General features: G+C 40.6%; 1 protein-coding gene across 1 annotated transcript in view; it reads right to left on the bottom strand.

Annotated features, from left to right (window-relative positions):
• The window catches only part of LOC126249417 (notchless protein homolog 1), an 83642-nt gene extending 57812 nt beyond the window's left edge, over positions 1-25830 (bottom strand). Inside the window, exons 1-3 of the mRNA XM_049951074.1 lie at positions 25321-25830; positions 3268-3428; positions 3031-3167 (exon numbers count right to left, since the gene is read on the bottom strand). Coding sequence (XP_049807031.1) covers positions 3031-3167; positions 3268-3428; positions 25321-25461 — 439 coding nt within the window. The 5' untranslated portion in view covers positions 25462-25830. The remainder of the gene's footprint in view (positions 1-3030; positions 3168-3267; positions 3429-25320) is intronic.
• Positions 25831-26102: the final 272 nt, after the last annotated feature.

The following is a 26102-nucleotide window of genomic DNA, read 5'->3' as shown; positions in this document are numbered from 1 at the left end:
GATGGAAGCCATGCTGGACATGCCTCCACTACACCTTTGGGTCAAGATGAAGGCAGCTGGTGCACACAGACTCAAAACTGGTAAATACTGGATATCATTGGGATATCCAGAATGACTAAAATAGTGAGTGAGGTAAATACAGGAAAGATTTAGGAAATGCTGGCCAACTATATAATAACTCCCAACTGCTTCAACAAGCCTTACAATATAATAATTGAAAGCAGGGAGCAGTGGGAAAAAAACAGCTCGACACCATATGGAGGACATTGTCTGGTTCACAAATGGGTCAAAATCAGACCAAGGCGCTGGTGGGCCAGGGTGTATGGGGTTCAGCCAAGAATGGAGGGCATCATCTCTCTAGGAAAACTGGCCTCTGTATTCAAAGCCAAAATTACTGCAATCAGGGCACGTATGGAGGAGAATGTGTGTAGGTGCTACAAGGACCATAGCATCTACGCCTATTCAGACATTCAGACAGCCAGGCAGCCCTGACATCATTGGCAGCTCCTGCAACAAGATCTAAGAACATCCCAAAGGAGGACTTTTCTCATATGAACACTGTGTGCAACGCACTACATAGAGCATCTGAGATATTAAAACCATCATCTTAAATTCTCTTTGTGTTTTTATTAATCTAGTCTCTAAACTTTCTGGACTGAAGTAGCTATGAGCTATGAACTCAAAATCAAGTGTTCATTAAATGTTCCAGAATGTTTTGAAGAACAGAAAAATGTACACAAAGTTTGTCCCACTCAGTCTGACTCACTAACGAAAACAACAACACATAGACACCAGCAGCAACTTGACTGAAACGAAAAGCAATACAGTAAACCTAGTGTGGGTCCCCGGCCACTCACAGATCGGTGGCAATGAACAAGCTGACAGATTGGCCACGATGGGGGCAAAGACTCCATTCATTAGACCAGAACTGTCCTGACAATCACTACGGCTATGGTCAAACTAGAACTACAGAACTGGCTCAGAAGGCAGCACATGGAATACTGGACCAAGGTCTACAGACAAAAACCTGGTAAGGTAATGAAGCCAAAGCAGTGTTTTAAAAGAAGCTCTGCAATACTGGGGTTGAACAGGGAAGAGATTAAACTCATGGTTGGACTGATGACCGGCCATGGGCATTTCAAAAAATACCTACATACACTGGGCACAATGGAAGAAGACCCTAAATGTAGGATCTGTGATGAGAGTGAAGAAACTGCATCACACCTAATCTTCAAATGCACGGCACTGGAGAGCAAGAGAGAGAGAATTTTTGGGACAACTAGACCTGAAGAACTACGTCTAATGAAAAACTGGTAAAGGGACTCCTTGCACTATTTAAGGGCATTGGTTGGCTTCATTAGATATACAGGGAGCGATACCTCACAATAAACTCTGTTTCAGTGCAGGCGGTGACGGGTTAGACCAAAGCTGTTTCAGCTTCCCTGCCAAAATCAAATCAAATCAATGTGAACTAAAACTGTAAACAAAAGAAGTGCATTTGACCAGCCAGTTGTGGGCAAGCAGTATTAAATAGGGGACTTGCGGTCATAGTGTGTCAACGTAGTTGCAGCACAAATCGCAATGGAGCTATGAACTCAAAATCAAGTGTTCATTAAATGTTCCAGAATGTTTTGAAGAACAGAAAAGTGTACACAAAGTTTGTCCCACTCAGTCTGACTCACTAACGAAAACAACAACACATAGACACCAGCAGCAACTTGACTGAAACGAAAAACAAGGATAGTTTTTTCAAGAAAAACGTCACAGGTGACAGGACTTGGTGTTATCAATATGAACCTAACATAAAATGCAAAATTGCGGACTGGGTCTCTGATGGTTCTCCATGACCAAAGAAGATGCAAATGTGATGTTCAGGTTAAAGAACATCCCAAAGGAGGACTTTTCTCATATGAACACTGTGTGCAACGCACTACATAGAGCATCTGAGATATTAAAACCATCATCTTAAATTCTCTTTGTTTTTTTATTAATCTAGTCTCTAAACTTTCTGGACTGAAGTAGTATTTAAGATTTCAAGAAACACTTTGTTAATTTCTTTACCTTTCTGAGACTGAAATTAATGAATTTTTTTTTTGTGTATTTCGACGTCAGTTGTCTTAAAATCTGTTGCATTATTTTCTTATGCATCCTGTTTTACAACCCTGTTCTTAAAATCCACATTTTCATGTCCCACAGTACAGGAAAGCACTCCAATTTCTAAATTAAGAATTATGTCATTTCACTGGTCGATAAGCATTTCTCACTTTTCAACGCTGACATTTTCGTATCAGTACTGAACACGCAAAAGAGTGAAGAGCAGGTGGAGGAGGAGATAGGTGTTTAATGTCCTAGCGACAATGAGGTCATTAGCGATGGAACACATGATCGGGGAAAGAAAGGGAAGGAAATCAGAAATGCCCTTTCCAAGGAACCATCCCAACATTTGCTTGAAGTGATTTAGGGAAATCACTGAAAACCTAAATCAGGATGGCCAGTCACAGGTTTGAATCATCATCCTCCTGAATGCAAGTCCAGTGTGCTAACCACTGCACCACCCCGCTCGGTGAACACACAAAACTTCTGCAAGTGAGAGAAACACAGAACAACTGGCAAGTGACTGCAGCAAGATGCGCGAATCTGTTTCCATTAACTTGCAGAAACTACTTCTGGAAGTTGAGGGAACTTGTATAAGTTGAATAATTATTGCTAGTAGTATTTCCACATCAATGGTTTAGTAGAAGCAGCTTCTAAAAGTGACTTGCGGAAGTTTACCCTCTGTTGGCCACATGCCTCTAAGTAGTACTGAATTCCTCACAAATCTGACTGAATTAAGTTTTCCTTCACTATCTTGGAACATAATGAAAGCATACAAGCACCAGTTGTATAACAAAACACTGGAAACAGCTGCAGTTTTACTTGAGTAACCAAAGACATCAAGGAAATGCTGCCAATTCTGTTACCATTACACAAATGCCCTTAATTTAAGCCACAACACAATATGTACTATGATGATTCAATCGTTTATAATACCTTTACATGTATAATGAGGCGTCTGAGTATGAATATCCCAAAAACGAACTGTTGTGTCTCCTGAGCCACTTGCTAAGTATTTTCCATCTGGACTGAAGCTGGCTGATATCACTGCTTCTGCATGTCCTGGTAATGAACTGTAAAAGTAAAAAAAAAAAAGTTCAGTTACACAGAACACAAAATTACAAAAAAATGAATTGTGCTGTGTAGCCTGTTATATGTGCCGAATTATATTACCTTGTGCATCGTGTAACAGCCCGAACTCTGAAAATTGCTTGCTGTTGATAGACTATGTCTACCACATTCTCTGTAATCTGAATATCATCACTCAGTGTATCCTCTAATGATGTTTTAACTTCCTTTTCATTAACAAAGAAAATGTATGGAGTATGTTCATCCTGCAAGAGAATGTCAAGATATGTTATCTCTTAAATAATATTTGTGAAGTATTTGAAACAGCTTTTTCCATCTTCCATTCAGTTCTTTAATCAGTAAACTGTTCAGTAATTATCTGTTATTCATACTACCAACTACATTATGTCTGTCATTTCCTTTTCTTTACATTCAAAAATAGTTCACAGAATAAAGAACAACTTTTACACTGTTATGTACAAGAATACACATGATACATTTCTGAACCTATCAACTGTACAACAATCAGAAGCAAGAAATGAAATGTCTCAGCATCTGATATTACAGTGAAAGCATAGTAACAGTGACCCATGCACACTGGACCTTGAAAGGACTGTTCTCAAAAGCAGAAGTCTGATGCCCTGACTTCCTAAGATAAATAACAATGGTTTAATATACGGAGTAATATTCTGACCCAGTACGACTGATGAGAGGGAGCCTGTGACTGCCTGTACAGAAACCACAATCTACATCTAGTATGATGTTCAAGAAAAGCTGCCCTCCCTCTTCCCAATTGGTACCCAGATGACTGACATTTGGGGAGAGGGGTTAGAGGTAGTAAATAAAGGCTTGAACAGGGCATATGGCAGGGTAGACGTCAGGATGGGGAGGGGGGAGGTAGCGACTTGGGAAATTGAGGCCGGTGATTACACTTTTGGGGGGAGTTGTCAGGGACAGACTAGTGATAGGCTACTGAGTGGGCTAACTTAATTACCCAAATTATCTTGCCACCTATGGAAGCTGTGCATGGGCTGGCACTGGCAACTGCACAGGCCTTAATGCTGGGGCCTGCACAGGCTTAATACTGAGGGCTGCAAGGACGTAATGTTGGTTGTGGTACATGGCTGGCAGTGACGGTTGTCTACCATGGTAGTATCTGAGATGTGTCATTCTTTAGTTGTTGGCCAGTGTTGATTTTTGTGCCACAGATTGCTCATGCCTGGTAGCCACTTACATTATCTTACCCCCTCTATGAGCCATGTCAACCCCTTTGGCCCACCCTCATCTATGCCACCAGAACAATGAACCTATATGGCACTACTTCCAGTTTTCTTTCCTATATCCTTGAATTTTGCTTCCCGCTCACAATACAAGATTGGACTGTAAAAAATTTTGTACTTTAGAGGATTCCTGTAGTTGAAGCAACTTTTGTCAAAGAGTCAACCTGTTCATAAAAGTTATTCATTTAAGAGTTGATACAAAAGTGTTTTGCAGTAATTTTCCAGTCTCCTGCATTATGTCCACAATAAAACAGTTCATTTTAGTATCCACTCTGGATTTTCTGTTGACTTAGTACACTCTTAGAATCAGTAATGAGTAATATATTGAGAAATCCTATATTGCCTCCTCAAAATCAGTGCTTCTTTTGTACCGGTAATCTCTACTGCAAATATGGAAGTTTTATTCAGAAGTAATCCCAACTATGACATTGACAGCCATCTACACTAAGGAAAATTCGAGTGTATTCCTGTAATAACCGCACAGCTCAATTTAACATGCCTTGAATATCAACATATACTTTCTCTCGTGGAGGATCAAGATTGTGATCTGGAGCTCACCAATGCATCCGAGCTTGCAAGTGGTTGGAAGGCTTGGACCACATGTTACATACCTGTGTCAATTCCTGAGTAATAAAGAATATAACTCATCAACACCATCATATTTTTTATTTGCCTGTCTTTTGGGACTTTATGGCACACAATAGCTAAGGTCATCATCATTTAAATCACGAATTAAAGTGAAGTGTCTTCTAGGGAATCCCTTGAAGTTAACAGACGCACAGGATGTCCAACTGTGTTAGCAGGTGAGTAAAACTATAGTGTCTAGTAATAGTGAGTCTGGAACACTAGTTAACAAGCAACAAACATAGTGCCCACAACTGAAAATTAAATCTCCTTCACACTGTTGCTATGGTGAGTTTAGAGTAGAATGCCACCAACAAGAGTTAGCTATCATGTCACATTTTGAGTACTTTCATAAACAATGCTTAAGATAGAACTGTACAACAAATTGACACTACAAAATTCATCTTTGTCATGCTACTGTAGAAGTTGTCACCATAACAGCTGAGTACAAAATACATGCATTTCATGTTTGCATATTTTTTTAGTGGGGGGCCACATGTGACAAATTCTCTTCAAATTTGTAGATTTTTGGCTTTATTCCCCATTATCTTTCATTGATTTTATCAAAAGTTGTGTGTGTCATGACAAAACATGTATTTGCAATTGTTTAAGAAAGCCACACAAAAACATAGTATATTTTCAGTTGCAAACTAAATGTGTGGTTTCTCCCATTTTTGCAACAGTATCTTCATTCACACACATGGTCCAATGCCAATTTATAATTATAAGATGAAAGATATATTTCTGATAATTTTCATAAGCTTACAATTTTCATGCACACCAAACTGTAGTCACCTAGGAATGCACATGTTGCAAGGTCACCTCACCATTGTGCTGAGCAGGACATAGCGACTGCCGGCTACTACATCTCCTCTATGCATCATGCACTGTGGTCTGTGGATCTGATGCCCACCAACCTGTGCCAACCTCATATGGGTACAAGCCTACTAATATAAGGGGCAGTCAAACAAAAATAGAAAAAATAAAAACTTTTTATTATTTCAAAAGCAACTGTCACAACCCTTAATACATTTTTGCCACTGTGAGACAAGACAGTCAATGACTTAATGGAAAAATGTTTGCAACTGTCTACATAACCAAGATTGCACCCAACCACAACTATCTGTCACAAAGAAATTTGTGTTAAATACTGGTCCAGAGAGCTTGAACACTTCTGGACAAGGAGAGCCTCACCAAAGAATTAAAGTACCAGTTAGTATTCTGAAGGAATGGGTACTCAAATCATCAAACTGAACAGCCACTGCAATAAAAATCAAGTATGTCTGAGAAAGGGATTGAGGCAGAGACTGACGAAGAGAAGCCAAAAATCACTTATCTACCTTATGGTGGACTGCTATCCTGGGAAGATCAACTGCTATTGGAGTGTATTTCGCTCCCTTCAACTAAAATAAAAAGTATTCTTTGTAATGTTAAGGATGATCTAGGTCTCCGAAAGCTGGGTGTGCATCATGTTCCAGCAAATGTGGCACATCTTACGTGGTGCAGGCTATTAGAAGTGTTGAGGAGAGATAAAAGGAAGATCAGTGACACATTTGACTAAAAGAACCAAGAAAATCAGCTGTTGCCAAGCCCTGCCTCAAATATAATCAGGATATAAAATACAATGAGAGCAGTAAGGACTTCATCAAAACAAAGACCTAATAAACCAGAATGAAGGTCACAATTTAAGCAACTCTGTGTCTGGCACTGAATTTATTACAATCTTACTGGCCATCACATCTACCAGAGAAGGAAAACACTGACAAAGAGACACACCCCAAGTGTCAAAAAACAATCTTGATGAAACTTGGCGGGTGTGCAGAGGGGGCAAAACAATACAAAAGCTGAAGTGTTTAACTCCATTTTAAATGCCCCCATTTAATTCTCATACCACTGAGATGATGAGTAAAATAGTTACGAGTGCCAGTGGTGCTGAGAAACAGCTGAAATAGTTTCCATTTTAAATGCCCCCATTTAATTCTCATACCACTGAGAAGATGAGTGAAATAGTTACGAGTGTCAGTGGTGCTGAGAAACAGCTGAAATAGTTAAAACCTTGCTACCCTCTATTTCAGTTCACCAAAAATGTAATTTGGCATATTAGGTTTGGAGGGTATATCTTTGACACTATAATACATATAAAATGTTTCACATATAATCAGTTCTCTTCATAAAGACTTACCAATGCAATGAAATACACTTGATACAAATCAGGATATTAAGACGGTCACCCATGACAATCTGAATCCTGCTGGATTTTCTTTTATATAGTGTTCTCTGACATGTATATTATGTAGAGAAATTTTGTTCATTTTATGTGCACAGTCCAAGAAAAGTTATGTTTTAAGCATTTGTTTAAGGATTATTTTATTGTAATGCTGTATCATAATAAAAAGTTAGTTATTTTCAATTAACGTAATACAAATATGAGTAATGGTAAAAAGAGAGAAAAATGAATGTAAAACGTAAAATAACAAAGTTAAAACACAAAACAAATATAAGTAAAATAAATATTCAGACTAATAATGAATGTTTCAATATTTTCATCAGGTATGTTGAAAATACTCCGGCAGTACAATGTGTTCAGCTTATTTTCCAAAAACGGTATTTCAGAAACCGGGTTTATCACACATGGATGTATGTAGTGCATGTAGCTTGTATGATTCTTTAATTTGTGTTGTAACAAAAGTTTTCATTTTTCAAAATTAATTAATGAAAATGGGTTATATTGTGAAATTTCACATTATTACAAAATTCCACTATACTGGTTTCAAGAACGTTAATTATGTATCAAGATTTATACAGGATGTTCGGAAATTTCTGTTACAAATTTCTAGGACTTATAGAGGGTACCGAGTGCATAATATTTTGAATAGGAACCCATGTCTGGAATTGTACTGTTTCCATTCTACGACAATTTCAATTCAGATGTTTAACTCATCCACTTCTACCTGAGTAGCTGAATTAGGCTCATGCAGTACAAAAATTAGGTAACAATTCAAAAGAAAACATAACAGAACAACATTTTATCACTTAAGCACATTTGTTTGTATTAACACTTATACATTACGTTTACATTATTCCAAAACAAAAAAGAGCCCAGCATACTGTGCGTTACTGTAAGTTACAAGTCTGCCGCAGTGTGGCTAAAAGTGGGCAGTCCAGGAAGAGGTGGACAACTGTCATATGGGAGCAACAGCTACACTGAGGTGGGTCCTTGCAATGGAGGAGGTAACCATGTGTGACCCATGTATGGCCAACGCAGAGCCGACAAAGGACAAATAGAGATTTTAACACCCATAACCCCTTGTGGGGTAGCACCGTGCGTATTCCACACATTCACAGTCTCCTTAATGACACACAGTTTGTTGTGCATAGTGTTATACCACTCCGTCTCCCACAGCCAAAAAACCTTGCAGCGTAAGATAGAACACAAGTCAGTTCCAGAGATGCCCATCTCCAGGAGTGGTTTCTGCATAGCCTGTTTGGCCAGCCAGCCAGCAAGGCCATTACCCGGGATTCCGACGTGTCCTGGGGTCCACATCAACACCACTGAACAACTGGACCGTACCAGGGCAAAGATGAAATCCTGGATATTCGCTACCAAAGCTTGGCGAGGGTAGCACTGGTCAATAGCCCGTAAGCTGCTCAGGGAGTCAGAATAGAGAAGAAACGACTCACCAGAACAGGAACGGATGTACTGAAGTGCACGAGATATGACCAAAAGCTCTACAGTGAATACGCTGCAGCCAGTGGGCAAGGAAAGCTGTTCAATATGGCCTTTGTGGACACATGCAAAGCCAATATTACGATCAACCATTGAGCCGCTGGTGTAAACAACTTCAGAGCCCCGGAACACGTCAACAATCAAGAGGAAGTGACAGCGGAGAGCAGTGGGGTTAACGGTGCCCTTAGGGCCATGCAAAAGTTCCAGACAAAACTTCAGCCATGGTGTACACCATGGAGGTATACGTGAATGGACCTCAAGTAGTGATGGTAAAGGGAAGGGGCACCACATGGGGTAGATTCAATGGTGACAGCAGAGGTGAAGGCTACCCAGTCTGCCTTGTTCAAAGCCCATCTGGGTAGGCGTCCTTGGGCATGACACCGTGGGAGTGATGCCAGGGGAGTGACAGGAAGATGGGGAAGTGGTCACTACCACACAGGTCATCCAGTGGATACATGGGAGAAGTCCTAGGCTGCAAACTGATAAATCGCAAACTGATAAATCAATGGCCGAGTAAATACCATGAGCCACACTGAAATGTCTGGCGGCCCAGGACGAGTTGGGACAGGAAATTTTTGACATCTCTGCCATGGGGGTGTTAAAAATCTCCCTAGCAGGAAAGGTTTAGGGAGTTGATCAATCAGTGCAGCCAATACGTTCAGAGGTACCACACCATCTGGAGGGAGGTATACTTTGCAGACAGTTATTTCCTGCGTCATCCGTATCCTCGACAGCCACAGCTTCAAGAGGAGTTTGAAGGCGTACAGGTTCATTACATACCGAGTTCAGGGCATAAACGCAAACTCCACCTGACACTCTATTATATTCACTACGGTTCTTGTAATATCCCCTGTAGCTGCAAAGGGCAGGAGTCCACATTGCCGGGAACCAGGTTTCCTGGAGGGCATCGCAGAAAGCAGGTGTAAAGCTTAACAGCTGCCATAGCTCAGCCAGGTGGTGGTAAAAACTGCCACAATTCCACTGGAGGATGACACGATTGTGAGACTGGGAAGGCATGAACCATTCAATGAGGTAGTCTACGCCTCAGGGTCACCTGCTGCCACCGACTTAATTCCTGAGCAGGCTACATCCATTGTGTCTGAGGGTCTGGCAAGATCTAGATCCTCAGCAGAAACTTCAACTCATCCTCAGATGCAGAGTTTGTAGGCAGCGGTGGTGTGGGTCCACGGCAATTCCCTTGGTCTTGGGGTCTTCATTCTGGATTTCTCGCGCTGATCCTTGGGTTTCTCTGGCTGGGAGGGTTTAACTGATTCAGTCTCTGGGACTGAGGATGATCGTGAAGCCCTACGACCAGCTGCTTTTGGGCACTTCACAGCCATTGGCAGGTGTCATCTTTCCCACGAACAGCAACCTGGGAAGCGAGTGACCCAAAGGTCCCCTTCCTAGTGAGAGGTGCTGAAGAAGACTTACGCTTCTCCAGCTGAGAAGTGGGGACTGGTGTCCCCGATGGTTGGGGGCACAGTGCTCTCGAGGTAGGTGGTGCAGGAGCAACAGCGAGGGAAGTGCCTCCCACCATGAAATTGGGCAGGTGCAGTCTTTCGGCTATGAGAGCCGACTAGAACTTGCGGAACTGATGGGGCTACAACTGTTCTCGTAGCGGCAGCATAAGAGGAGGTCATGCCACAGGATGTAGACGCTCAAATTTCCTCTTGGCCTTTGTGTACGTCAGTCGGTCCAGGGACTTGTATTCCATGATTTTCCTTTCTCGCTGTAAAACCCTGCAGTCTGGTGAGCAAGGGGGATGACGCTCCCCGCAGGTGAGACAGATGGGAGGCGGGGCACATTGGAGTATTGGAATGGGATGGACATCCACAGTCTCGACGGGAAGACATATGGCCGAACTTCCAGCACCACATTGGGGGAGGGATATAGGGCTTGACATCATAGCGGCAGACCATCACCTTGACCTTCTCAGGTAATGTGTCACCATCGAAGGCCAAGATGAAGGCACTGGTGGCAACCTGATTACTCCTCAGGCCCCCATGAATGCGCCGATCGAAACGAACTCCTCGTTGCTCTATGTTGGCATGCAGCTCGTCGTCAGACTGCAATAGAAGGTCCCTGTGGAATATAATACCATAGACCATATTTAAGCTCTTATGAGGCGAGATGGAAACATCCCCCAGCTTGTCACAAGCGAGTAATGCCCATGACTAGGCAGACAATGCCGTTTTTATCTAGACTGACACTGACAGCATTTTGGACAAGCCCTCCACCTCCCAAACTTGTCCTCTAAATGCTCCATAAAAAACTGAGGCTTCACCGAGACAAAGGAGTCCCCATCAACTCTTGTACATACAAGGTACCGGGGCAAATATGGTTTGCTGCCATCCTTAGCCTGGCATCCCTCCAATGGTGTGGCCAAGATGGGGAACGATTTAGGATCATACTTCCTTGCATTGTACCGAGACTTGGAACACTTAGAGACTGCTGGCGTTAGAACACCAGCAAGTGATGACGTGGTACACTTCATCGTGCGTCATCCACCCTGATGCCACCCACTCCGACCAGGGGCCCTCCTCATGGGCGTCACACAGCCACAGCAAAGGCCACCTGGCAGGATGGCCATTGCTGGGAGTCTCGATGCCCCAGGTTGACTGGCATCTATTCCTTGGCATACGTGGGGAGTTAACGGTGCAGGCATCAGCAGAGCAATCCCTGTGTAGTCAGGATGCTACAACCAACAGGGTACATGGCAGCCCCACCACTACGGACCGGCTACCATGCTGGATGTGAGGTGCAAAGAATTCCACGTTCCTCGTTGGCGCAGATAATGACACTGCATAGGGTGGAGGAAAATGCACCCAGGAAGGTGTCCTCGCTCAAGAGATGGAAGATGAGCGGGACTGCAATGCCACAACGAGAAAATGGGCTAAGGATCTCAATGCATGATGGACACAATGCACCATGTAAGGCACTCTTCCCCAATTGGCTCTCTCTTTGGGAAAATTTTGAAAAATGGAGGTCAAACCCTACAGGGGACCATGACTTAAAGGCCAAAAGGTGCGAGACTCCTTTTAGATACCTGTTACGACAGGCAGGAATACCTCGGGCCTATTCTAACCCCCTGGCCAGCAGTGGGGAAAGGGAGGGAAAGAAATGTGTACATGCCTCTGTGCAGTCCTAATTTCTCTTATCTTACTTTCATGGACCTTATGTGAACTATACATTGAAGGCAATAGAATCGTTTTGCAGTCAGTTTCAGATGCCAGTTCTCTACATTTTTCTCAAAAGTGTTTTGCGACAAGAACATTGTCTTCCCTCCAGGGATTCCTATTTGAGTTTACAAAGCATATGCATAATACTCAGTAACAAATCTAGCAGCCCACCTCTGAATTGCTTTGATGTTTCCCTTTAATAAAACATGGTGAGGATCATAGACACCAGAGCAGTACTCGACAATGGGTTTCAACAGATGAACTACAACTACGCATAATTCTCCCAAAACACAGTCCACCCTTAGTCTTCCCTACTACAGTCCTTATGTGCTCACTCCATTTCATACTGCTTTGCATCATCATGCCTAGATATTTAATCAACGTGACTGTGTCACGCAGCACACTACTAATGCTGTATTAGAAAATTATGATATTTTTTCTGCTCATCTATATTGATTAAGGAACAACCAGCTGTACTGCATGTTGCCTATGCAACTTTCTATGGACTCATGGCTACACTGAGAAATACCTAGGCAAGTTTAGTACCATGGAGGGACCTAACAACACTGGACAGGAATTTCCTAGCATTACTTACTACCTCACACTTGCCAGAGTGTCAGGCCCAGATAGTCACAGTATATCCTACAAAGCTGATAAATATGGCTTCGAGATCTGTTCCACACAGAGATATCCATATTATGAGTGTACTTGGGAAGAGATAAGGGTAGGCTCACATTGGCTCTTCTTGGTAGCAGTCCTGGCAACCTTTATCTGCACAATCTTTGACCAGGGACATTTATAAAAAGGCTATGGTTATAGCTACAAGTATGAATTCTAATAATCAATGACAGTCATTGCAGCACAACTGGTCCCTCTTTTTGCCAACCTGCCACCATTACCGGAACCACATCCAAGAATACCACCTATCCACTGTCCTACCCATCAGACCTTCCTTTCGGAGTCGTGCCTAACAACAGGCACTGTCTACTGCCAAATGAAGCAGAGAGTCACACAGATCCTGTCCCTACTGGCCTTCCACTTGGCAAGCCTATACCATTAGTGTCAGCACCGGTGAGGAAGCAGCTGAGCTGTTGCAAATGGAATCCTATGAATATCATGAGTCAGTGACTAAGATAACATTTCTGAAATGAACTGTGAAAGTCAACCACTTTCAGGTGCAACTGCAGAAAGAATTCACACAGCCAAATTCTTCTGAGAGAGGAAGAGTACACTTTGGCACGTGTGACATTTGGAGCAGTCACTCAATGAACCCCCTCTGGCACATAAAAATACTGTCATCCGGCCAGACTGTGACCAAATCAATGAATCATCGAGGCTGTGTCCACTGTGTTCCACCACCACATGACCGTCATCCTGGCACGACCATCTGCCAAGAGGAGGAGATTAGTGTTTAACATCCTGTTGACAACGAGGTCATTAAAGAAGAAACTGCCAAGTGGTCCAGGCGCAGCATCGATGAGCAGAGGGTCCAAATGAGGTTCTGCCATCTCACATTGAAGCCATCTACCAGTCGATCTCATTCAGGGTTGAGTATGACTGCCACACCTCCATCTCACAGCTGAGTCAGTGCCACCAGTCGTCTGAGAATGTACATGTCGTAAGGTCACCTCGCCAACGTGCTGACCTACTTGTTGGGACGGTTGGCTGCATCTCTTTTACAAATCATGCACCGGGGTCTGTGGGTTCAATGCCCACTACCCAGTACCCGCCTAATGAAGCCATTAGCCTACCATTATGAACTGTGAGAAGTAAATAAAAGGTTTCAGCATCATGAAGCTGCTTGTGACTTTCCCTGCCCACCAACCCCCACCAGAGAACTCCTACACATTGACAGACCTATCTCTATGAGGATTTTCACACTGAAATTGGTAACTGTGAGCATGAAACAGTTACATCAATAATGAATGCCAAAGAGAGCAGGGCAACTAAAACAAGTATAAAGATTTGTATATTAAGTAAACAAGATAAAGAGGCAATAATGTTATTTCTCAAGAGGAAAATGAAACATTTAGTGGGCAGGAGCAAATATAAAAACTTTGGATCGAGTTCAGAAGTATATTTTATTTCAAGTACGAGTTTTCTGCTGCACTATTTATTATTTTTTATTTATTTATCTATCTATTTATTGGTAGTGACAAGTCACACAACAAGCTCGTTTTAGCAGTTTGTCACTATCAAGTGTACGTCTTAGCTGGTATGGCACAGTCCATATGGTATTATGATACAATCACATTATTTATATGTTTACTTTTTATTTGCACGATCTTGTAAAGTTATTTTCTGACAGCTTTTCTGACAGCTTCAGTGAATAAACTACTTTACAGGATCACACAAATAAAAAGTAAACATACAAATAACAATATTGTATCATAACAAAAAGACAACTGACATTTACACTCCAAGATGCCGTACAGACCAGTCATACCAGCTAAGACGTACACTCGAAATTGACAAATCGCCAAATTGAGTTTCTTGTGTGACTTATCACTATGAGTAAATAAACAAAGAGCACAAAAAAAAACTTTTACTTAAAATAAAACATGTCATTCTTTGAACACATGCAAGCTGCCAGCACAATGGAAAGGCAATTTTAGAACAATAACTGACCAAGGACTTGAGAGAACTATACCTAGTTGTGAGGCACATCATGGTATATGGGCTCTGGAAAGAAACAGCAACTACTGCACGGCAGGGCTATAAGGAGCTGCTAAATGAAACATGTTTATCAACAGAAGAACAAAGACAACCACACCACAATCTTATCAAAATACCTCTCACTAAAACCTAATACATGTTACTGCTATGTAAAGGTTGTCTGGCACCAAGGTTAGTATCCAGATGCTTGTGGTACACATTTCCTATACTTCATATTTGGCAATTGCCTTATCTACCATACAGCTGCTATGCAATCCTCGACTATTTCTTTCTGTTGAATGCACTAAGGGTCCATTTGAAACTTATGTTCATACTAGCTATCTTCTCCTGGATGTTACCTCACCACTTAATAGCTGGCCACACAGAAGCAGATTTCTGAAACAGGACAGAACCATGGGCCATTTACATGGATATTTTTGACAGAACTGGCCTGCCGATCAAACCAGCAGGGACCGTCTTTTGTATCTAGTCTCTCAAATCTGCCCAGAGGCCAGGTGTCTTCAAGTATGCAGTAAATCAAAGGATTTTCACGATTCATCCGTGGACCTATGACTGTGGTGCCTCACCAAAGGTACATTGCACAGTGCAGTGTTTAGACATTTTATTCCCCTATATTTCTAGATTATGAAACTTGTTTCTATCACTGACAGGAAGTTAGAATGGACCATAATATGAAAATAATTGTGGCATCGCTGACAATTTTTACACTATGTATTCATATATTTCTTGACAGAAAAATTGCACAAAATCGGTCAAAAAATGGATTTCCGAAAGACAATATTCCATATATATGAATCTGATTCGGAATTGTGCGCATTGCTCTGAGGACTGTGGAGCTTCAATGTGCTAGGAACAGGGTATTCTTGATCCTTTGTAAAGTACAATAATAATAAAGGACATAACACAGTTATGGGTAATACAATAAATGAACACAGTGCAATCAATATTTTATTGGCACTCACATACAATTATTGATACAATTCATCCCCCCTCCCTTTCCACTTCTTTGAAGAGGCCTGCATCTTTCTTAACTCTTTTCTGAAGTTTCTGAAGGCAGTTTAAATCTATCTTTCCAACTAGAAGAAAATATGTATTTTGTCACCAAATGCGTTTCATTTGACTGAAATAAAACATCATCTCAGTCAAATGAAATGCTTCTGGTGACAAAATACGCATTTTCATCTAGTTGGAACGATAGATTTAAACTGCTTCAGAAACTTCAGAAAAGAGTTAAGAAAAAATGTTGGTCTTATTTACTGCACTTAACAGCCGATTTTTCCTCATGTCAAGAAATGTCATCCACTTACACATTTTTAAGGCATTTCATCATTAGGCAGCACTGTTTTCCACTTAATCCCACACTCCTTTGCCAGAATTATACATTTCTTGATGTGAAACACAACATGCAATCAGACAGCATTTCCTTATGTGAACGAAAATCAGACATAAGATACCATAAATAAAATCAACATTTTTGTAATGAACTGTTTTTAGATCAAGAAAGTGAATACAAATGTAAACTGTTTCATTACAAGTAACTGATGATGTTTTCTTTCAATCAAACAAAACATGTTTGGTGACAAGATACACATTGTCTTGTAGTTGCAAAGATTTAAAATAACTTCAGTAATTATTAAGCAACTACAAACAATTTGGTCACACAAATAAAGAATTTCTTTTCTGAAATTTTATTTCAAACTTTGTATCTTAGATTTTATTATAATTTAGTCCACAGTTGGAATACCACATAAAAATATTCAGTTCATCTCTTTATAAGACTGATTTTTTACATTCTTTTTTGTCTAAGTTAATGTTCCATGTGTCAGTTTCCTAAAAGAAGGTATTCTACAGCACAGGTAGAAATCTTTCAAAGATGTCATTAGTCCACTCCTTCACTATACTTGCTGTCACATGAAAATTCACGGAATTCTTTAACGTTGCCCACCAAAAAAATCTGCACTTGTGATAAGCTGGAGAGGCAGGATCTCCAGTTCTCAGAGCTGCATGTACAGACCTGCAGGTCATGTCTCCACTGACAGACAGTGTCTGGAAATTTTGCAGAACCCATCAGAAACATCTATGGCCTGCCCCTAAATACTGTTCATGTATGGCCAGCTAATTAGACACAGCAAAGCTAAAACAGAAGCAAGTGTGTTGGGAGTCTTGTTGTTCATACTGTATATTGACGACAAGACAATGCATTGATGGTAACATTTTCTGCAGTTTTGTAATCTATAACAAGAGATCTTAAGAATGCTGCACACATATTTTGTCAAATATCAATAAGATTTGTAAGTGGCAAAAACCTGTATGTCCAGTAACATAAAATTACATATTCAGAAAACTTACAAACATAGCATCCTATGCCAAAATACCAGCAAATAGTATTCAGGAGACTAAATTTCCACAGAAACTTCAAGACTGTTTGGTGCGAAGGAATTTGTCATGTTACAGAGTACCTATTAAATTAAACTTTAATATATTGTTCTGTATAGTCAGTCTGAGCAACAGAGAGTGTAATAAAAATTGTTGCTTCTCTGCAAATAAGTTATACTTCTGAGAACCACAATCTCCTGAAGCACCACACCAAATGGCCAGTAAGTAGCCACTAAACAATGGAGTTTGGCCAGGTGGTGATGGTAACCATTACAGTTCCATTGACACATATATCTGAGTGTAACACTTTGTAAGGATACAATACGTAATGATCACATAGGTTCAGTCGTGGTTAAAGCCGGTGGTAGACATTGGTTTCTTGGTAGAATACTGGGAAAGTGCAATCAGTCTACAAACGAGACAGCTTACAAATCAGTCATGCAATTGGTTGTAGAATATTGTTCAAGTGTGTGGGACCCATACCAGACAGGACTAACAAGGGACATTGAATGTACAGAGAGAAGGGCAGCACGAATGGGCACGGGTTTGTTTAATACATGGGAGAATGTCACAGAGATAATGAAGAAACTGAACTAGAAGACTCTTGAAGATAGACATAAGGGGTGTGGCAAGCCAGGGTATCTGCACCGGATGGCAAATTCAAAGGGTGCCAAATTCACATTCTTCAAGAAAGAAACTTTGTTTCACAAAGTGCCTAGCCTCCAGTGAATGTCGGTCTATCAATTATTCATATGATTTTGAAATGTATCCCTGTTGTTTTTTGAACACATTCTAAGTTGATTTCTGAATGAATCATCAGTTGATTTTTTAATGTATGCAATGTCTCTGGGAGAGGAATCCCCATCACATCAAGAAATAAAAAACTTTCCTGCAGACAAAAGGGGACAGAGATATACAAGCTGAGCCAATAAACCTGAACGGGTGAAGACCAATAGCTGTTTGTTTATAGAGTCGATTGGGTGTGCAAACGATAAGCGTTGTTATAATTATTAGTGAAATCCATAGATTCAGACTACCTGGGTGGAAATAAATGCCTAACAAGAATAGCACGTAAGAAATATTACATATTATCTTCTTGGTGTATCAAAGAAAATGAAATTTTGACAGAAAATTTTTGCCAGATCACTACACTACAAAGTTCCAGTTGTACAGTCCCTTGTTACTAGCCACATAAGTTCTATTCTCAGAGTAGGCATGGAAAATGCATTGTACGGACACATAACAACATCTAACCAGAGAATGAATGTGGGACAACTAAACCAGTGATTTTGGCAAGGTTCGTAACATTAACTGCAGAGTAAGTTTTGATAGCGGCAGGAATAGTTGCAGAATTAATGATGATAAGATTGATTGTTAGAACAAGGAAGGAGTCACTGATGACCATGCCACTAAAGCAGAGCTATTAAACACAGTTTTCAGAAACTCCTTCACCAAAGAAGATGAACTAAATATTCCTGAATCCCAATCAACAACAACTACCAAGATGAGAAACATAGAAGTAGACATCCTCAGTGTAGCAAAGCAGCTTAAATCACTTAATAAAGGCAAGGCCTCCGGGCCAGATTGTATACCAGTCAGATTCCTTTCAGAGTATGCTGACACAATAGCTCCACATTTAGCAATTACATACAACTGCTCACTCACAGAAAGATCCATACCTAAAAACTGGAAAATTGCTCAAGTCACACCAATACCCAGAAAGGGAAATAGGAGTAATCTGCTGAATTACAGGCCCATATCACTAATGTCGATTTGCAGTAGGGTTTTGGAACATGAATTACCTCCAAGAAAATGATTTACTGACACACAGTCAGCATGGATTCAGAAAATACTGTTCTTGTGAAATACAACTAGCTCTTTATATTCATGAAGTAATGAGGGCTATCGACGGGGGATTTTTAATTGATACCATATTTTTAGATTTCCAGAAGTCTTTTGACATCGTTCCTCACAAGTGTCTTCTAACCAAACTGCATGTCTATGGAATATCGCCTCAGTTGTGTGACTGGGCTCACGATTTCCTGTCAGAAAGGCCCTAGTTTGTAGTAATAGATGGAAAGTCAGAGTAAAACAGAAGTAATATCCAGCATCCAACATGGAAGTGTTATAGGCCCTCTATTGTTCCTGATCTATATTAACGGCACAGGAGACAATCTGAGTAGCCGTCTTAGATTGTTTGCAGATGATGCTGTCATTTACCGTCTTGTAAAGTCATCAGATGACCAAAATGAATTGCAAAATGATTTAGATAAGATATGTGTATGGTGCGAAAAGTGGAAATTGACCCTGAATAAAGAAAAGTGTAAAGTTATTCACACGAGTACTAAAAGAAATCTGCTAAAATTCAATTATGTGATAATTCACACAAATCTGATGGCTTTAAATTCAACTAAATAAGTACAAATAATCTAAATTGGAATGATCACATAGACAATGTTTTGGGTAGAGCAAACTAAAGACTGTGATTCATTGGCAGAACACTTAGAAGGTGCAACAGGTCTACTAAAGAGACTGCTTACACCATGTTTGTCCACCCTATTCTGGAGTATTGCTGTGCGATGTGGGATCCAAATCGTGTGAGACTGACAGACAACATCGAAAAAGTCCAAAGATGGGCAGCTTGTGTTGTATTACCACGAAATAGGGAGATAGTGCCACAGGCATGATACATGCAATGGAGTGGCAATCATTAAAACAAAGGTGTTTTTCATTGTGACGGATCTTCTCACAAAAATTCAATCACCAGTTTTCTCCTTCGATTGCAAAAATATTCTGTAAGCACCCACCTACATAGCAAGAAATGATCATCATGATAAAATAAATCATGGCTCGCACACAAAAATTTAAGTGCTCATTTATCCTGCGCACCGTTTGAGAGTGGAATGGTAGAGAGACAGCTTGAAGGTGGTTGATTGAACCCTCTGCCAAGCACTTTATTGTGGATAGAGTAATCATGTAGATGTAATGGAGACATCACACAAATTGAATAGAAGAATTTGACGATTCCAAATTTAGATACAAATTTTGTACTACTACTACTACTACTACTACTACTACTACTACTACTTTTCAATATCACGCTTGAGAAACTGGAGAATATGAATGAAATGTGAAACTATTTCTTAACATAAAACATTTTGCTTGTAGTAGGGCTAATAGGCATTTGATATTGGTACTTTGTGAATTACACTTTGTCGTATTAGTTATGTAAGTGAGGCAGATAAAAATGACCATTTGTGCCGAAACAGTCAGTGACAAAATAGATGTAACCAAATCAAGGAACCACACCAACCTTGTGTACTATCCTTATTAACAGCTTTTCAGTATTAGACAATGACATTTTGATTTTGCATGTAGCAAAACATTTTCATGAACTTCGATGAGGTAATAGAGTCCTTTGCAGAAAGGAAAGCACACCGTGTAAAGTAGCAAGATGAAAAAGAAAAAATGCTACAACCTAAGGACTGAAGAAATATGTACTGTCATCCTTATCTCTTGTCTTTACTGGTCTTATGTCTCCTATATTTAATTTTACATCACAAAAAAGAGAAAGCTATTAGCTAATATGCAATGAAGAGTGCAAATTTTCTGAAGATTTCTTACTCTCCTGGTCACGAATAACCCCACCCAGTGTTAATGGTGAGGTTTTCTTTTTTTAAGGGGATAGGATGTCCAGCCGACTGGGAGAAGCACCACAGGATATTTTCATTTCCACTGTCCTGAATGTAGGTTTGATGGCTTCCATTACAAAACATACACATTTGAATTCCACAAAGTGAAATACAGTGACGTGTGATAGAAGAATGCTGTGTGAAGAGGCATGCCACCACACTTTGGCACACTTAAGACCAAATAACACGTCTGACATTTCCTTGAACATGTGTGTTTTATACATCAAACTCTTCAGGAAGATGTGAGCTACAAAATGAAATTTTTTTTTTTTTGATGGATCTTTCTTTTCACTTTTTGACATCCTATCTCAAACGCTCACTTGGGAGAGGGTACTATCAATTTTTTGCCCTGGCTCGGAAATACTGTAGATTATGGGCTGCTAGGAATATACTACATTCCCCTACATATCTTTCGCATGGGGATCATAAGGATAAGATTAGAATAATTACTGCATGCACAGAGGCATTCAAACAATCATTCTTCCCATGCTCCATATGTGAATGGAGCAGAAAGATACCCTCACAGCTGGTACAATGGGACGTACACTCTGCCGTGCACCTCAGGATGGTTTGCAGAGTGTAGATGTAGATGTGAATGTAAAAGGAACATCAGATTAGGATCAGAGAAGGCACAAATTACTTTGCTGCCGAGTTGTACTACAACTGAATGTGTGATTCTTCATCTCAGGGGAGATGGGGGCCAGACTGACTTGAGCAGCAGAACTTGTGAAACTTTCAAGTTTTCCTTCTTTTCCCTGCAAAGTTTCAGTTCTGTGTGGATTTTTCTATCTTGACTTTTGGAACAGAAGATGAAGTTCTCATCTACTGTCCACAGCCTGTTGCTCTCAGCCACCTGATGGCAGAATGCTGGTCTGTTTCATCTTGTGAGGGGGGCATCCCGGCAGGTGTCCTCTTTCCTGGAGATGCCGAAGAGGATGAGACGCCTCCAGCTGCACCAATGAGATTCTTACCACCAATGCTGTGGATTTGGGGGCCGAAGGAGCAGATGTCCCCTCCTGCACTGACATCTGGCTAGGGCCAAGAGTTCCTGTTTGAGAAAATGTCAAAGAGCCAAGTGTGGATATTGACACAATGTTTGCAGAATTTGATGTCATATTGACTGGACGTAGCCAGTCAAACTTTTTCTTTATAAGACTTCATATTCTTGGATCTTTTTCTTCCACTTGAAAACTGAACATGTAGGTGAATGACAGGGGTGGTGTGTTCTGGACAGTTTATATGTGTAAGAAGTTGTTCATAAAGTTGTAGGGAGTTGTTCTGGACAGTTTGTATGTGTAGGGAGTTGTTCATAAAGTCTGCCCTCATGAGTAGCACTTTTGAACATCTCATAAGTAGCCTCATTCGTACAATGAGAGGATATGCGTTAAAATCTATGGCACCTAAAATGTCTAATAGAAGGATGAAAATAGTGTTTGATATCACACCCATAAATCCTGCCCTTCAGTTTCTTAGGTAAAACATTTCCAGCAAAGGCAAGAACAAAAGCTCCAGTGTCCACTCTATTATCCTTTGGTCCTATCTGGATGCGACAAACAAAATGTAACCCATGCTGCTCTAGGTTGGGGTGGGAGTTGGGGTCAAGAGACCCCCTGACATAACTCCTTTTTCAGAATACTGATGTTCTCATAATCCCAAAGATACTTGTGTTTCATTTTGTTCTGGCCAACAACTGCTGCCTCAAATAATGATGTATGCAATTGTAATGTAACTTTTCCGTTGTATTTCATGTGCAGCTCTCGTTACCTGTCACATCAGTGAGTGGATTTTCTTTGACTTTAATAGGTGTCTTCAATTAACATCACGTCAGTGTAGTCTCGTTAGAGAAAAGATTTTGCATTTCTGGAGGACTCAGATACTGAATCAGAAGTGGACTGGCAGATTCAGATGATGATCGTCTTATAAATTTATAAATTATAGAGCGCAGCAATCAATCGTCAGTTTTTTGTAGGTTTTATTTGGCAAATCCAGATTTTGGCTAGTGCCTAGCCACTATCAATGTACTATTTTCTAGTCTCGATACATGTCAGTTCCCTGTTGTTCAGGCGTCAGTCACACGCACCCACACACGCACACACAATGAATTCATACAGAACAGTTAATAATAAAATATATTTCTCAACTCTGGTAGCAGCAATTGCATAACACAGGTTATTAATCTTCTGTCTTGATGTACTGTTAGGAGAACAGTTCCAAACTAACAGTACTCCGTTAAATCTGTATGCAGGCTGTCTCTGTCCATATACCATAATTCTATTCACCGTTCTGTTTCTACTGAAGACTAACACTGTCTGTCTATTTGTCAATCTTTCTATCTCACTTGATGACTTAGAGACTCAGAATGTTCTGCACAAACTCCATAGCAAGACTCAGACTGTCTTACAACTTGCAATGCACCATTTCTGCTCGTACACATTTACTTAAGCGTGCATCTCTCTTCGTGGTGGCGTTGCCGCTCCAGGAGCCGTGATTCTTGTGGGCAGAGTAACCGAGTTGAGTGCATTGATGTTCCTGCTACAGACGGGTGTCCAGGGTACTTCTGGTATCAACTGTCATAAACTTTTCTTGTGGGATATCTCAGTACACCACAGGGGCAAAGACTAGTATCATGTACCACTAACAGCTTCTTTTCTTACAACATGTATTTGCTCGGCTGAAATATGCAACTAATGTATCAGACCCCTTTTGTATGATGAGAAGTCATCATGAACTCAATGCATTCCTGCTGATAGGTCTGTTCTCATTTCTGAATATGGTACAAGTTTGCACAAATGTATCTCCAGTTTTATGTGCCTGGTAAAAATAACACAGCTGATATTCTACACAAACTTGACAAGTACAGATTCAAATTTTTGGCAGCTGCAGTCATGGATTCCAAATAAATTGCAATGCCTTTCCACATCTGGATCAGGAAAAACTCTACTCAAACAAACAGCCATTGGGATAGTAAGTCGTTCCTTGCCTCACTGAAAACATTTATAAACCAAGGTGGAAATGTGACAGCAAACGAACTCCTAGGCATCCCTTCAACTCACCAAGAAACTTCAACAGAAGAAAACATTGTTGGTGGGGACAATAAACAAGATTCACAGGAATATCTTCACCTGCACCACAAAAAAGGGGAAAAAGTGAAGAAGATAGATGTTGTGGAGATGCTCTTACATTGTACCAAACTGCACACTGCATTCTGAAGTAGCAGTGAGCAAAGAATGAAAGAAGAAACATGCAATTGTTACCTTTTATAACACTACAAAGTATGGTGTGGACACTATAGATCAAATGAATCAAACACTCAACCAAAGTTGCTTGCAGCAGATGGTCAATGCATCTCTCTTGTAACATCCTTGCCATGGCAGCAACAAAAAATGGATCATCAACATTCAAATAACTGAAAATAATCTGCAGGTAAAGCATTCATTCCACAGCTGGTAAATGAACTAACAAATGGAGAACAGAGTGAGGCAGGAGCAAGGAAGCTAATCCAATGAAGAAGTTTCTATAGGACCTAACAAATTGAAAAAACGAAAAATGTCTCAAATCGTATAAGCGAAGTGACCAATGATATCCAAGAGAAATGCAAAAGCTGCATGCAGAAAACATAGATGGAAAGTACCTACCTATGCCCAACATTTGACATGGAAGAAAAGCAACTATGCTCAACATTAAATTTCACTGCTTCAAAACAATGAAATAAATGAATAACTGTTAGTAACTTCATAAATTGGTCACATTTAGCTGAATGAAAAATATATTGGTCCAACTTCATTCATGTTGTGGATCTATAATGCAAAGATGTCTCATAAGGGGTCAAAGGACCCCTTCCTAATGTTTAAGGAGTGTTACCGTTTCCACTGTTCTAATGTTAATTAAGATCAAATCAAAGGTACTAAGTTTCAATATTAATGTAAATTAGTCCTACCGCATTTAACTAGCTATGAATGGTTCAAATGACTAAGCACTACGGCACTTAACATCTGAGGTCATCAGTCCCCTAGACTTAGAACTACTTAAACCTAGCTAACCTACGGACATCACACACATCCATGCCCAAGGCAGGATTCGAACCTGCGACCGTAGGAGCAGTGCGGTTCTGGAATGAAACATCTAGAACTGCTCGGCCACATCGGGCGGCCTAGATATGGAACTTCAGATTTTTATTACCGTACAAAAACTTACAAGTTTACTAGTGTAGCCCACAACTTGTCTATAATAGGTGACTTAATATAGAAGACAAAGTGCCAAACTGACCAATTACGCATGTAGGCCTACAAGAATTAAAGTGTCTGTGCTTAATTATACTAAAACTGGTGGAGTTTACAAACATAACTTATACGAAAATGAACATTAAAAGAATTCTTTTTGCCGACATTAATTGCACACTATTTGCTGAATTCCTCACCCCCATCCGCCAAAATTAACATGCTGTTGTCATTCAATGATACAAAAGTGTTATAAATCTAGCAGAATGAAAATAGTCACAGCTAATCAATCGAGTCACTTTTCAGCGTTTGTCAATATCAGCTTACGTCTTTATCCACAGAGCCATTGGTTACATTAGCCTATAAAGAATCACGAACAATACTTACTTGCTTCAGAAGAGCGTTGCAGATCAGTTGCAATTTATCAACTGTTATATCTATTGGAAGGTCCAACAGATTTCCCAGAACCTCCCCGGTTTCAGACTTAAATCTGGTTAAAATCATGCGCGTCTCACTTTTTGGCTCCATTTGTATTTTAAAAAGTTTACAAATTACTCTCACAATATTACAAATCGGTTTGCAATGATACTGTCACTGACTAACTTATTTCTCAAACTTGTGAAATTAATCTGCTGACACAAGTTCCGTCAAAAGTGTCATCCCGCACCCATCTCCACATGCAAAACAAAGCGACACACGTGCTTCTGTTGACAACACATTACCAAAGTACATAACTGTAAAGCTACTACTGGACTCCTCTAGCACACAGCGAGGTTCAAACGTCATTGCAAGTACCACGCAACTGAAGAAGGGTGGTTCGTTTGAGCAGTTGCCAGCAGGTTCGTGCACATGAGCAGAGCTGAATTCGCGTATGCGCAGTGCCTTCTCCCGCTTCTGGCTACTTGAAGCGTGGCTGTTTGCCGTATGAGCAGTAGCAGCAAGTAGCCAGATGCTACCCGGAAAAATTTTTCCGGCACGCCCAAGCTGCCAGATTCGTGCATGCGCAGAGCAAGCTGAGCAATAGTGATTGGGGGGGGGGGGGGGGGGTGGGGTCCTTCTTCACGTGACTCATGTATATGTTTCGTGATATTGCTGGTCTCTTCGTTTACAGCTCCCACGTCAAAAGAAAACAAAACAAATTTCTGTGACTGGGAGCCATCAAGTGAATT

The sequence above is a fragment of the Schistocerca nitens genome, chromosome 1 (genome assembly GCF_023898315.1).
Source record: "Schistocerca nitens isolate TAMUIC-IGC-003100 chromosome 1, iqSchNite1.1, whole genome shotgun sequence".
NCBI lineage: Eukaryota > Metazoa > Arthropoda > Insecta > Orthoptera > Acrididae > Schistocerca > Schistocerca nitens.
Note: the sequence above shows the minus strand (reverse complement) of the source record. Positions and strands in the feature narration are given on the sequence as shown.